Here is a 14,695-nt window from a genome sequence, read left to right as displayed (position 1 = left end):
CATCAATTGAAGATTATTAAATAATCTCTCTTTTAACACGACCTCTCAAACTAAGGTGTTGTAAGCTGCTTGAGTTTGCAAAAGAAAATGATCAGATGTGCATATGTTTTGGATTATTAATGCTCGATTAGATGACACACACAGCTCCAAGTGATATGTATTAACTTTGGGATTGACAGGATACCTGCAGCACATCCATAAATTCTCTGTAATTGCCTATCACCAGAGTAGGCAATCCACATGTTCTGCAGTTGATCAGCGTGTCTTACGGTCAGATCAACATGTCTCGTAGTCAGAATAACAGGATTATTGACGTGGCTAATATGACTCATCGCTAAAGAGAGATATAATGATGTAACATCATGTTTGTGCTCCTCGCGACTGCAACTGGTGCAAGTCACCTAGAGCTTATTAAGAAAAATACGGAAGCAAACTAGATTATGTGAGGACATAGATAAGTTTGCTGATGTGAGGACATAAATAAGTTTGGTTGGATTAGAGAGATTCTAGGGTGGGCGCCAATGAGTATCTTGTTCATCTAGATCTTGACCTTGATGTAGTGGTGATTAAGAACCATGTGTTGGAGGATAGCAAAGTAGGCGAGGGCAACTTGAGCGAAAAGTTTGGAGCAAGATTGATAGGTATAGGAGGGAATGGAGGCCGTCCTTGTGGTCTTGGCGCTCTCAAAAGGATAAGACGAGATGATGATTCTCATACCAATTAAAGTTTGATAATTGTGGGAATAATTCTTCTTTCAATATATGGTTTTCAAATCAAACATGCCACACTGTTTTATAGTATTGCAACATATCATAAAAGGAAATACATAGATATTAATATTCTAAAGGGAAATATACCAATTCAAATTGGGCAAATATCAAAGTCGGATTGAGAATTAATCAATATGAACTGAAGTGAAATTGGTGCAAATCGGTAAGAGATTATCAATTTCCTTTATCAATTTTAAATCTGATGGACAAAGGTTTTTTTTCCTACATAGTTCAATGGTTATGGAGTTGCTATTCTGCAACATGCTCAGGGTAAGCCAGACATTGTGAGAGACGTTTTACTTGATGCACTTGTTAACCTTAAAAGGTTCCATGAATATTGTTCCAGTTTTGACTAAATTTATTGAAACCAAGTCTTCCAGATGGTTGCTTTCCTGAAAGAATATTTGTCATATCTGTGTAAAATTGACCACTAGTTGATCTCACTTGTGACAAATGTTTATCTGCTGATTATATTATATAAAGTGAATTTTATGCATACGATTGTTTCAGCTTTAACTAATTGAATCTGTGCCTTTTGGCTTCATAGATGCCAGGTACAATTATGGCTATGGGACGACTCAATCGACCAAGCATTATGGTTTATGGTGGAACTATCAAGGTAAGAAATGCTGATAACAAACTTTCTGTATGATAAATCCTTGTTTCTAATGAAGGACATTCTAATGACGAGTCTAACGACGAGTCTAAGGAAGGACAAATAGGAATATAGATCTGTCATGCTTGGGTGTAACCCCTATCTAGAATTTTGTTTAGGGCCAAATAGAAGCAAAAAATAACACTTATTCCTGGACAGAGCATGATCTGACTGAGATATGAAGGTGGCTGGTCAGCTGATTCCAGGAGGTTATATGCAGTATAGTTTTTAACAAGCAAATGCAGCATATATGAGGGGTTTTAGGCATTAAATAAACCTCAAGACAAGCAATTTTTTTGGAATGTGACAAGTCCAGGAGACTGGCAGTCCTGTTGGGATATTGTGCAAGTGGATGGCTGATAAAAGCCAAGCAGAATTGAATTTGACAAGAAGAGAAATTTCTTTGGTAACACAAGGAAATTTCATAGACCGAAGGCAGAAACATATATTGGTCTAGAAATATGAAAATATCACTGGATATATTCTTTGTAGGCTTTTCTGATAATTTTTGATTTTTCTTCGTGGAGTTTGGGGAATAATTGTGTTTCTTCTGTGCCCAACTAGTCAAATATCTTTCAGTTTGTGTGTTTATTGTTCTCTATTTTCTTGCAGCCTGGGCACTTTAATGGAAGTACCTATGATATAGTTTCTGCATTTCAGGTATGTAGTTTATGGAGATGATGCATTGTTTTAGAAATTTTTGTTGTTGTTGTTGTATGTCTATGCTTTGAAGAGTAATTGTTTTGTGCTTTGACATTTCGTCATTCATGGGATTTGGTTTTCTTTTATTATATTTTGTCCTTCCTTTTGTCTAATATATCTTAGTTTTTTATTATATTCTCAATTCCTTCAATTAGAAACCTATCCTCAATTGATTTGATGAGATAAAATTGTTAAATCGATCTCGTGCTATGAATTTGGTTTGCTGTTTTTTATGCTTTGAAAAAAAGGTGCAGTCATATTCATTTGTTGTAGCATTTCATTTTCTGCTTGACTATTCTCTATTGCTCTCTTAGAAATAAGCTTTTTTATAAAAAAGTAGTTGAATGATGATGAATTTCAATTGCAAGGTGTTTGGTAATTAGCTGAAATATTTGGAACACTTTCCATGTGTGTGGTCAATGTACATGCAAATTTTAGATGTAAAAAAAGTAAGGTTCAAAATCTTGAGCTGTGTAAGAGTTTTGATCTTTCAGTGAGACAATACTATTTCAGTATTATGCTGACATTTCAATGCATGGTGTCAGTGACAGATTATTGGTTGAAGGAGGAAGGAGATATTGTCTATATTGAGTGGTATCGAGTTTCGGTAATTTATTAGAAAATGATACAATTCAACTGATTCACCTAGCACGGTGCGATGAGATTTTAAACCATGAAAAAAAAGTTGCATGTTGTACTCTAAAAACATTGCATTTGTAATATATAACCCTAATAAAATGTTGAAAGGGGTTAATGGAAAATGGCTAGCGAGTAAAATTCCAGATAAACTACATACAACTCAAACAATTTCATGACGGTTTAGAACTTTCTTTTTCAGAAATACAAGTTGTTTTGGTTTGCTTGATGATTCTATGTAACAAGGAAATTTTTAGAATTTATATTACTATTTACTTTGTTTGTGGAATATACTTCTTTTAGAGTTAGTGGAGTGAACTTTTTGGTATTTTGAACTTAGTCAAATCACTCAAACAGGATCTGTAGTAATTGATATGAATATTCATGGAATTTTCTCTCAGTTAAAATTTCAAGATTTTGACGTACTGTGTTGTGCTTGGACATTGTTTCACGTTTTAGCAACTCTTGACAGCTTATCTCATTGCAAACCAGTAAATGCAACGAAAGGAGGAAATCCTTCCTGGTATTCTGTTACATAATTGGAATTAATAATGCTTATTGAAATGATAAGATGCTCAAATAATGTGTAGGTTGATATTCTGTGACAAGCAAAACTCTTTTTAAATATTTTCTGCCCTTTGTTTTAATTGATGCAGAATCTGAAGCTTTTAATTGGCATTCTGTGAGTGTAAAAGTTTATACTTCTGTGCTTCTAGATCAATTTAATGGTTGATGACTTATCTTATTTGTGGACACAATCTAGAACAGTTGATGTAAGCCTCAAGTAATTGCTGATGCATTTTCAGTGTTATGGAGAATATGTTAGCGGGTCAATAAATGACGATGAAAGAATGAATGTGGTACGCAATTCCTGCCCCGGGGCTGGGGCTTGTGGAGGCATGTATACTGCAAATACTATGGCATCTGCTATTGAGACAATGGGCATGTCACTTCCTTACAGGTATAAATTATAATTTAGAAATTTTATCATAGGTTCAATCCTGAGCTTTCATTCTACTACAGCTGAATATAATTTTTTTTTTTATAAACTTGAAAGCTCATCAACACCTGCAGAAGATCCACTGAAGTTAGATGAGTGCCGTTTAGCTGGGAAGTATCTATTGGAATTGCTAAAAATGGATTTGAAGCCTCAAGACATTATAACAGATAAATCATTACGCAATGCCATGGTTACTGTTATGGCATTAGGAGGTTCTACTAATGCAGTGTTACATTTAATTGCTATAGCTAGGTGGGTATGGCTTCTTTAGAAAAACTAATTTAGAAGAGACTTCTTGCAATTTGATACATGCCATATCTGCAGGTCTGTGGGCTTGCATTTAAGTCTGGATGATTTCCAGAAAGTTAGTGATAAGGTCCCTTTCCTTGCTGATCTCAAGCCCAGTGGAAAGTATGTGATGGAGGATTTACACAAGGCATGACTTGTTTCTAATTTCTTTGCTTCTTTGTCTCTTGATATGAATAGCAGTTAAACATCATAATGTTGTATGATATCTTTGCAGATTGGAGGGACACCTGCAGTGATTCGGTACCTTTTGGAGGAAGGCTTTCTGGATGGAGATTGCATGACTGGTTAGTGTACGCCAGCAGAAATGCTATTGTTTTCTGTATTCAGTCTAACAAATGCATTTTCACTTCCAGTCACAGGGAAAACACTTGCAGAAAATGCCGAACTCTTCCCTGCTTTAACTGCAGGACAGGTAGAATTCTGAACATTAATCCTCTGAAGTTACTTCCCTGGATCCAATACCCATTGTTAGCTCTTGTTGTGATAAAAACAGCAAATTATAAGACCGCTTGAGAACCCTATCAAGGCCACAGGTCACATTCAGATACTTTATGGAAATCTTGCTCCTGAAGGTTCTGTGGCTAAAATTACTGGGAAAGAAGGGTTGTTCTTCTCTGGTATAATTAACATGGATTGATCTTGCTGTTGGGTTCAATTTCATCATCTTTGGATTTAAACAAGTTTTCAATAGCAAAATAATGGGTGATTGGTAGGTCCTGCTCTTGTTTTTGAGGGGGAGGAGTCAATGATTGCAGCAATTTCAGAAAACCCATTGAACTTCAAGGTAATCAATTTAACATTTTGTTTCTCTGGAGTTCTCTCCTTTGCTGGCCTTGTTTCTGTTCATTTCACCGCACCAAATATCCAGACGTGCACCTGATTGTATATTTGTATATATCTATGAAAGTTAGATATTTTTTGGTTTTTCAAATGTATGAAGCTTGTAGCTAATATTTTTTTTTTGTCATTATGGAGCTTACCTATCAAATCAATGAAGTTGCAAGGAGGCCAACTGGAGTATAGTGCATTTAAAATTTTGTCAGATTGGATTCTGATGCATTAGTATGATAAATGTGAATATCCTTTGATGGAGGTTGTGTTCTGTTTTTGATGCCCCTTAAGTTGCTTCAAATGTAGTTTAAGCTTTAATAAGCATCCAATTGCACTACTTTCACCAAACAATGTTACAAAACAAGTATACTATTTAAGTTTTGCAGTCTTTCCTGAGTAATCCAAGTAATCGGCCTTGGTTGTATATAGGGATTTTGTTTAAATGCTTATCAGTTGGTCTCTGATGACCAACCAGTGTCGATCTTTGCTGATGTACATTTTTGTAACTAGATTTTTTGTTTCAAATACTTATTGTAGTGTGTTTTCTGGTTTGTCTTTATGTTTGTTATGGTTCCTGTGCACCAATAAATCTTTGCATTTTGATGCACAACAGGGTAAAGTTATTGTCATCAGAGGGGAAGGACCCAAGGGTGGACCAGGTATGCCTGAAATGTTAACACCAACTAGTGCTATAATGGGTGCTGGTCTTGGGAAGGTACATTCTCTTCATATTTTCTTTGTTTGTTTCCTAACAGTTAAAGACCTTGGCTGGTTACTTATTTTCTATTTCATTTATTTGGGGCTTTAGTGTTTAATGGAGTGTCACTCTTATCTGGTAAATTTGACAGAAAAAACATCTTCAGAATCAATTTGATCTTCAATAGGATAATGGCCTGTGTCTATCAAAATTTATATAAAACAAACAAAATTCAAATGCAATGTTACCACAAGCTTGTTTACTTGTCATTATCATTGTTGCTTTCTACTGTTGGTATGATCTAATATTTATGATCTTGTTGCAATGACGAATATCAACCTTCGTCCATTTTTTCAACCTTCTCAAATCATTAAGCTTCCAAAATCTTTATAAACCTTGGATGATAAATTCTTCAAGAATTGGTGATCTAAAATCTAAATGATGCTCTTGATTAGTTTTCTCCTCTTGGCTTCTTTAATGCTTATTGTCTGTTAGTCATCCAAATGCTAGGTCTTTATCATTTTCTGGTTTTCATTTGTGCACAGGAATGTGCCTTGCTGACTGATGGTAGGTTCTCTGGAGGATCCCATGGGTATGTTGTAGGCCATATATGCCCTGAAGCACAGGTATTTGATTTTCATTTCTATATTTAGTGGCAAAATTTACCTTGAGATACCATTGATTCCATGGTCCTTAAATGTTCTTAGGGTAAATATTACATGGAGTACTAATTTGCTATCCTGAAATAAAGTGTTTGAGCACCTTAGTTATTTTTGGTTGAGAAAATTATTTTATTTTCTTGAACCATTTGAACCAACAAATGTGTGGAAGACAAGATCACAAGATCAAGATATTCATTTAGTAGGAATAAATTCACAACATATCTGCAGAATGCAGACAAGTTTTGTTACATATTCTACATTTTCAGTATTTTCTCAAATATGAGATATTGATGTCACTTTGTAACTTGATGTCACTATTTTATTGAGTAGACCTTTTCATACGAGAAGAATAATGCTATATTTGGTCAATGGTATGAAATTTATATAGAATAGAATATTTGTTCCTAGGAAATGAAATTGTAAGGGAGTGAAATAAGAACAGGAATCTGTCTTAATTTGTGCATGAAATTGAATAGATAAAACATTTTTTCATTCCTATGTTTGGACTATAAAATTCCTATATTTGGTCTATTAGAGTATTCTACTATCGTAATAGACATATATGTTCATAATCATAGAATTGCAATGGATGTTTTCATAATCATAAAATGTTCTTCCTATTAATAGATAATGTTATGCTTAATTCGCTTGGTTAACTTGGCTCATTGGGTCCGCTTAGCTAATTGGGATCATTAACTGCTTAATTCGTTTGGTCTGCTTGGCTTGCTTGGTTAACTTGGCTCATTGGGTCCACTTAGCTAACTGAACCACTCAATTCGTTGTGTATCTTCCTTATTTATGAAATTCATTAGATAAGTTATGTTTTCATATATTTGGTTTATAGGAATATTATTAATAATCGATAATGAAGGTGCTCAAAATAATAAAATGTCTTTCTAATATAGATAATTATTCGGTCAAACCACTTGGTTCATTTGGCCCACCATGTCCACTCAGTCACACCGAGACATTGCTCACGCACATGATCTACACTAAATTAGAGAAAAAAAAATACTAAACTAAATGCATATCTCTAGAGAGCCACAAAAATACCATGCAATCAACTCAATAATCAACCTACAATTGGAGCCTAAAAACTCTAGTATGTGAGAACACAATGCAAAGTGAGGTCAAGAAAGAAGCGCAGTATTTATATCAGTGAGAAAAATCCATCCAAGAAGAATCAACAATCAACAGATAATCAAGTTAACATTATGTTACTACTATGTTTTACCAATTAGGCACTGTCATATTTAAGCTTACATTATTTGTTCTCAAGGTTATCACTTTACAATAGTTGAACACATTATTCTCTTATCATACTTTTTTTTTTACAATTTTAACACGTCATTATGGTGAAACATAGTAGTCAGTCCCATAATCTCACAAATATATAATCTCACTTGAGTGATTTGTTGTCCTACCTATGCAATGACATAGAAATTGGTAAATGTCTCACATGGTAACGGTCGGCCCCACGACCATCTGTGAGGAGGTAAATCGAGAAACTGCAGTTGGTCACAACGGAGGAGAGTATTGCTCGGTTTCATCGAGATTTGAATCCTTGCCCTCTTTTGCAAATCTGCTTCGTCGTAACCAACTCAGCTATGCCCCCGGGGAAAAAAAAATTGTATTGGGTAAACTTTTTATAGTGACCGGCCCATCGCCGAAATGACCCCATATTAGAAAACTCCCTAAGGGATTTTTTTGGAGGGACGGTACCATTATGTTGATAAGAGCCTACTGCCGAAACAACACCTCAGTCAACAGCTACATGTTGTTAAGAGGACTCGAACCCGGAACCTCAGGCAATACATGTCTCCATGCTTACCACTTGGGATAAGACACTTCAACAAAAAAGCATCCACACTCAAGTGCATGGACATTTGTCCCAGTATACATGTAACTCTCTAATGAACTAAAAGTCCTTGAGAGCATGTGGCTGAAGGTCAGTTTACATGGTTGCTCAATGTTTTCACCATCATCACGTTGGATGTTTCAATATAATTTGCCACTATTTTCCTTGGTGCCCCCAATAGGTTTTATGATTTCTTAAATGACTATCCTAGTCTTCATCACTTTTAAAGTTTCTCGCTAGTCAATTCATTATCAACCAGTATCACAAGAACAAGCCAGATAAGTGAACAACCAAGAATTTCATATAAGGGGAAGCAACTTAAAGGAAAGTGTCAATTAAAAAAAGTACAAGTATCACAAGAACAAGCTAGAATAAGTGAACAACTAAAAATTTCATATAAGGGGAAACAACTCATGGTTTAAAATCTCATATTATGTCGGGCGAAACAGTCGAAATGTATCATTCCAATAAATCATCAAAATTCGATACCATTCGGCTCCAAGGTTCCAAATCTTCAACTGTGTTCAGTTTCGGTCTTTGATCGGAAATATACTGTTCTAGTATCATGCCGATACTATTGTGGTGTTAGTGACAAATTGCATCATAGCTGATAGGGAATGAAGTAGTCTTTCCTGTCGTCCATACAAACACGTCACATTAATTGATTATACTTGCTACTGTTTGATCCCTAAGAGATGTGCTCATTTCAGGAAGGTGGCCCAATTGGTCTCATCCAAAACGGAGATATAATCACCATCGATGTGGTGAAACGAAGAATGGATGTTCATTTGACCGAGGAGCAGTTAGCTGAGAGAAGGAAAATTTGGACTCCACCACCTCTGAAAGCAACCCGAGGAATTCTCCACAAGGTATTGTAGATTCAGGATTGTTTAAACTTTTAGAGTTGGAAGTTGTGATATTGGTTCGGTCAGCCCCTGTTTCCTTAATATTTTAGATTTACCCCTTACTGATTGCCGATTGTCTTTGCTTGCAGTACATCAAGAATGTGCAATCTGCTTCGCGAGGATGTGTAACAGATGAGTAAAGAACTCGTTTACCCTTTGCGTCTACAATTCAACCTAGCAAGTTACCTTCCAAGATATGTCTTGTATCCTCAGATTTTGCAGTGAGATTGTGCACATTTTGGATCTTGTTTTAGCTCTGTCAATTTGATTCTTGAAAAATAAATCTTCCAGAATATTTACTTATGGGTCTCAAAATGTTCAAGTTTGAAATAATGTGAGATAGAATTCAGTTAAGTGGTCTGCAATGCTTGATAGATGGAACTAGGTTGACTCAATAGTGCTAAGTTATATCCTAGTTTCATGAGACCAAATTCCTTGTGCTAAAGTTCTAGTTGTTGGGATTTTTGCTCCACAATTATTGTTTTTTTAATTGTCTAAAATCTCTCTTGTACTTTATATAAATAAATTCATTTAGAGAGATTCCCAATTTGTAGTTTGAATTGAGATGCATGTCTCTAGATCTCTTCAATCTTTAAACTGCACTCATGCTTGTATAGTATTTGGTATGAACTTTATTATAAGTCACGTTAAATCTTTATGCTAGCATTGTTTTTCTTCTTTTCCCATTGCATATTTTATTACTTTGATATTGCTACACAAACTAATGATATCGATCGTTTGATTTTACAAAGATAACTAAATTAGGGACTCTTTGCACCTCCATTAAGTGGATATTTAAAATTGCATAATGGTTAAAATTACATAGAACGTTTCCATTACGATATAACTTTTTAATAAAGTTTAGATATTTAAACCCCTCTCGATTGAGCATCATGCATAAAGTAAATCATATTAAAAATAACTCATAGTGTAATTATAAATCAATTTATATATTTTATTTATCACATTTATATGTATGGAATGGATTCATTTAAGCCATCTTATATTTTTTTGGTTAATTCAGATATCTAATGTTTTGAATGGATTATTTTTTTTTCAACTATTAAGCTGATTAATTAATTAAGTTTGTTAATTTAAATAAAATCAAGATACAAGAGATCCAATTTAATTATTTAAGAATAGAAAGTACTTTTTTAAAAATTGATTTTCATTAAATAATACTATAATTTATTTGCAAATCAACTTGTAATTAGGTTTAAGGAGGAAAATTAAAAATTAAAGGTGAGATAACCTTGGATGGAAAATATCTTTGCAAGGTAAATAAATAAACAAAACAAAATGTAATTCAAAATGAAACTTCTCTAAAAAATGTTATTTTACGGATTTTAACATTTAATTTCCATTAATTTAGCTTGAATTTTTGTTTTCAGATTCCCTTAATTTAGCTTGATTTCCCTTAATTTACAAAGGATATACGCAAGGAGATTTGAGGTTGCCTTAGCGTGCAATGCAGTGATAAATAATTAAATGAAAATTTAATAACACACTCAACCGCTCCTCAAAAATAAAACATAAAAAATTCCACCCTTTTTATTGAAAACAGTATAATCATAAAAAAAAAAAAAAAAGAAAGAAAGGATTTCATCATCAGTGCATACATTATAATAATTATAAATTATTTATAAATAAATTTAATATTGATAAAAATTTTATACTCTTTCAATATATATAAAATCAATTAAATTAATAAATTTAAATAATTTATTAAATTAAATGAATAAAATTGAACGTATGTGTTCAATCTATTAATTTTTACGAATAAATATTATGAATTATTCGTGAACAATATTCATGAACAAAAATTATGAATCATCGTTATCACTAAAATTCTCATCGATATAGTAAATAAATAAATAATTTTATATTATCAAATTTAATAATCAATCAAATTAGATTAAAATTATAAAAAAATTAAAAAAATAAATAAATTTAAATTAAAAGTTTGATAACATCTAAACGAATTAAGATCAAGTCAAACTTGAACCAACCTCAAGCTCATAAAAGAAATTCAGGTTCAAATAACTATTTTAATAGCTTAGTTCATTTTAAATTTGACTTGCGCAGCTGCTATAAGATTCGGATAGGCTGGTGTAAAGAGGGATAATTTGGGTAATAAAAAGTTTGGATGATTAATGAAAAAAGAGGACTATTCTAATAAAAAAGTGGTCATTTTTTATTTTTGTCTAAAATAAAATAAAATAAAATAAAAATAGTGTTTAAACTTGGGTCCGCTTCTCGCGGGACGACAAAGGCGAGAGTTTTCCTGCAAGCAATGGCTTCTCCAACATACGCCTCCACAGCTCAGATCCTTCTCTCCCTATAAATTCCCCTTTCGCATTGCCTTCCTCCTCAGCAAAGATGGCTCCTTTCTTCCTCTTCTTGGCCCTTTTTGTCGCATCGGGGTTCCCTTCCTTCGCCCTCGCCGATGCGGCTTTGGCGATGCCTCAGGAGCTCGATTTGCCCTCGCACGCCAGCTTCCCGGGACCGCAAGCCGAGAGGCTTATCCGCGCGTTCAACCTCCTCCCGAAAGAGAGTTCCGCCCTCGGAGGTCGTCGTCCTGGCGGCAGCGAGGTCGCCCCCGGGAGACTCGTGGAGAAGCGGTTCAGCCTGCCGGGATTGTCTTCTGAGGATCCGTCCGTGGACGAGCTCGGCCACCACGCTGGCTACTACGCTCTCCCGCATTCTCACGCCGCAAGGTGAGGTTTTTTTTTCTCTTTCCCCTTTGCCCTGAGGGTTTTTGCTGTTCGTTTCGGATCTAGTTTGATTTTTGATGCGAAGTTGGGTTGGTTTAAAGTGTCGTGTAATGCATTAGTAAAGCTGTGATTTTTTTTACGAGTTTTCTAAGATTTGGGGCATTGCTTTTCATTGTGCTCCGGTTCTTCCTGATCTCCGATACGATAATGTCCTAATGATTCTTTTGATCGATCTTGTGTAGAATGTTCTACCTGTTCTTTGAATCGAGGCATCACAAGGACGATCCGGTTGTTATCTGGTTGACTGGAGGGCCTGGTTGCAGCAGTGAATTGGCCATTTTCTACGAGAACGGTCCATTTAGTGTAGCCAAAAACATGTCACTTGTATGGAATGACTTTGGGTGGGATAAGGTATGGTTTCCTTTTCAACTTGTAATTACTTGGTTAACCATTTCTATGTGTTCTTTGTGGATTGTCACATAAATTCCATTCTTTATTTTCTATTATGCTTTAGAGGCAATCATATTGAACTGGTTTATGTCTTACGAAAATTTCTCGAGCCAGCACCTTTAATCCCAAATACTCTATGCCTAAAGGTAAAGTTGCAACAAGAAATATATAAGCTGCAATATCCCAAAACTCATTTCACATCTCCAGTTGAACACCTTATAACATTACAAAGATGGATGGTTTCTTTCTGTTTGTTATTTTATTTGTTTTGATGATCAATTTTACAGGTATCCAACCTTTTATATGTCGATCAACCAACTGGAACTGGTTTCAGCTATACCACAGACAAACGTGACATTCGACATGATGAGGCTGGAGTCAGCAATGACCTATATGATTTTCTTCAGGTACTCAAGTTGTACTCGAAAACATCTGTAGAGATTTCATGCATTTTCATCATAGACAAATACAAGAGTTTAAACTGTTTTGTGGCATATGATTCTCAGTCCTTTTTCTCATCCAAAAACTTTGAAGTAGAGGAATTCAGGAGAATTCTTTAATACTTTTATTTCAAACATACATTTTGAAGGAAAAGCGAAAGCATAGCATTCAAGTATTATATATGGTTGACATTCCAGATTTTCCTTGTCAAATAGGACAATAATATGACTCGGAACCAGAAATTTGTGATCCTTTATCTAGAATCATCAACCTAGTAGTTACTGACATTCCGTGCAGTTTGATTGTTCTTTCAATTAATACTAGTCGATCCTATTGAATCAGTAGAAGCGATTGGACACTGAAAGAAACTATCAATTACAACTACAAGACACATGATTTTATGATTTATTGTAATTTATTTCCACTTCGATATCATAATCTGTCATCTCTATGATCTCTATCTTGTCTGGAAGTTAATATCGATTATCACTTAATGATCTCAGGTTTTCTTTCTGGAAGTTAAGATTAGTTATGTCACTTTATGATCTCAGGTTTTCTTTAAGGAGCACCCTGAATATGTGAACAATGACTTTTATATAACTGGAGAATCATATGCTGGACACTATATCCCTGCTCTTGCAAGCCGAATTCACCGTGGAAACAAGGCCAGTGAAGGCATTCACATTAACTTGAAGGTGGTTCACTTTTAAGTTTAGGTCTTGTCTTTCAGGAAAAATAGTTTAGGTCTTGTTCATTGCACACCTATCTTCTTTCACAAACTTCTGACTGAACGAACAATATGGCAGGGCTTTGCTATTGGCAATGGGCTTACTGACCCTGAAATACAATACAAAGCATACACAGATTATGCATTAGATAATGGTTTGATACATAAATCGGACTATGATCGGATCAACAAGATCTATCCTGCATGCCAACTAGCAATTAAACTTTGTGGTAACTATTCCTATCCTGCATTTTAAGATTTTGAAATATTTATTCAGTTACCTCTAGAAGCAATATTTCACTTTTGGATTGAACATTCACAATATTGTTTTTTTTTTAAAACAAAAATTGAACTCAACTTGCGTTGCATCTCATTTATCTCCATCGTATCAAATCACAAGCTATTTTCAAAGTGAATACCATTTGTAAATTGATGTTACTATTAGCCTAACTCCAGAAGTATTTTCATTATGTACTGTCATTTGTATTTATAACCCAGCAATTAGCACTACAAATCCTCAAGTTTCCATGTCTGTATGCTTTCGAATGTGAAGGTATTGATGGTGATCTATCTAATCTATCAGGTACATCTGGGACAACTTCCTGCTTAGCTTCATATGTAGTTTGCAATTCTATATTCAACTCAATCATGAAGCTTATCGGACAAGTTAATGTGAGTAAATTGCAACGAATTGACTAAATTTTAATGCTGAAAGCAAGTGTGCTAACTTCACTTCACAAAATTTATGTAGTATTACGACATTAGGAAGCAATGTGAAGGAAGCCTATGTTATGATTTCTCTAACATGGAGAAGTTCCTTAACGAGAAGTCCGTTAGAGATGCCCTTGGAGTTGGAGACATAGAATTTGTCTCATGTAGTACTACTGTGTATCAAGCCATGATGACAGACTGGATGAGGAACTTGGAAGTAGGTATTCCTGCTCTTCTGGAGGATGGCATTAAGCTCCTTGTGTACGCCGGTGAATATGATTTAATCTGCAATTGGCTCGGTAAGGCTCTGCTAGTTTGTCTTTAGTTGTGCAAGTACAATGAATTGCAGCTTAGACCCAAATTGTTGTCTATTCCAAAAAAATAAATAAAATGAAAAAGAACTATGAATAGTTGGTTAAATATGAGTGTATGTAAGGGCTGAAAGATATTTAAAACCTCCCGAAACCAAATTTTGCTGGTAAAGAATCATCGATGAGTTTTTTGGTATTATTCAAAGTATTTATGTGAGAGCAAGAGAAATCTGCATGATTTCCTCAAAACTTCGCCTTTAAATGAGTATTGCTCTTCATTATTTAACTTCTTTACATGCTCATTTGAGTAGGAAAT

The 14,695-nt window shown here is 34.6% G+C and overlaps 2 protein-coding genes across 3 annotated transcripts in view; both read left to right on the top strand.

The window, feature by feature from the left end:
- The window catches only part of LOC141844363 (dihydroxy-acid dehydratase, chloroplastic), a 75,419-nt gene that overhangs the window by 3,154 nt on the left and 57,570 nt on the right, over nt 1-14,695 (top strand). Inside the window, exons 2-14 of one of the 2 annotated variants that reach the window (XM_074732414.1) lie at nt 1,318-1,389; nt 2,038-2,085; nt 3,570-3,724; nt 3,821-4,015; nt 4,088-4,199; nt 4,287-4,356; nt 4,426-4,484; nt 4,566-4,689; nt 4,786-4,856; nt 5,517-5,618; nt 6,146-6,226; nt 8,831-8,989; nt 9,115-9,320. In XM_074732414.1, the coding sequence (XP_074588515.1) occupies nt 1,318-1,389; nt 2,038-2,085; nt 3,570-3,724; nt 3,821-4,015; nt 4,088-4,199; nt 4,287-4,356; nt 4,426-4,484; nt 4,566-4,689; nt 4,786-4,856; nt 5,517-5,618; nt 6,146-6,226; nt 8,831-8,989; nt 9,115-9,165 (1,299 nt within the window). In that variant the 3' untranslated portion in view covers nt 9,166-9,320. Of the gene's footprint in view, nt 1-1,317; nt 1,390-2,037; nt 2,086-3,569; nt 3,725-3,820; nt 4,016-4,087; nt 4,200-4,286; nt 4,357-4,425; nt 4,485-4,565; nt 4,690-4,785; nt 4,857-5,516; nt 5,619-6,145; nt 6,227-8,830; nt 8,990-9,114; nt 9,321-14,695 lie in introns of those variants that run through there. The other variant, XM_074732415.1, reaches the window with a different exon arrangement.
- Nucleotides 11,405-14,420, top strand: LOC141844211 (serine carboxypeptidase 3-like). The gene is made up of 7 exons (XM_074732241.1): nt 11,405-11,742; nt 11,982-12,150; nt 12,477-12,596; nt 13,182-13,325; nt 13,437-13,587; nt 13,941-14,029; nt 14,109-14,420. Exons 1-7 carry the CDS (start codon nt 11,405-11,407, stop codon nt 14,391-14,393), a joined length of 1,296 nt encoding a protein of 431 aa, XP_074588342.1. The 3' UTR covers nt 14,394-14,420.

This window comes from Curcuma longa, chromosome 13, assembly GCF_044706935.1.
Source record: "Curcuma longa cultivar G26 ecotype Majalengka, Jawa Barat chromosome 13, ITB_CL_G26_1.1, whole genome shotgun sequence".
NCBI classification, from domain to species: domain Eukaryota; kingdom Viridiplantae; phylum Streptophyta; class Magnoliopsida; order Zingiberales; family Zingiberaceae; genus Curcuma; species Curcuma longa.
This window is presented reverse-complemented; position numbering and strand designations above follow the sequence as displayed.

What these genes read in the sequence shown, in the direction of transcription:
- LOC141844211 (XM_074732241.1), top strand. Translation starts at nt 11,405, where the DNA reads ATGGCTCCTTTCTTCCTCTTCTTGGCCCTTTTTGTCGCATCGGGGTTC. An exon ending in ATGACTTTGGGTGGGATAAG is followed by an intron (nt 12,151 to 12,476) that starts GTATGGTTTCCT and finishes TCAATTTTACAG; the next exon opens with GTATCCAACCTTTTATATGT. An exon ending in ACTAGCAATTAAACTTTGTG is followed by an intron (nt 13,588 to 13,940) that starts GTAACTATTCCT and finishes CTAATCTATCAG; the next exon opens with GTACATCTGGGACAACTTCC.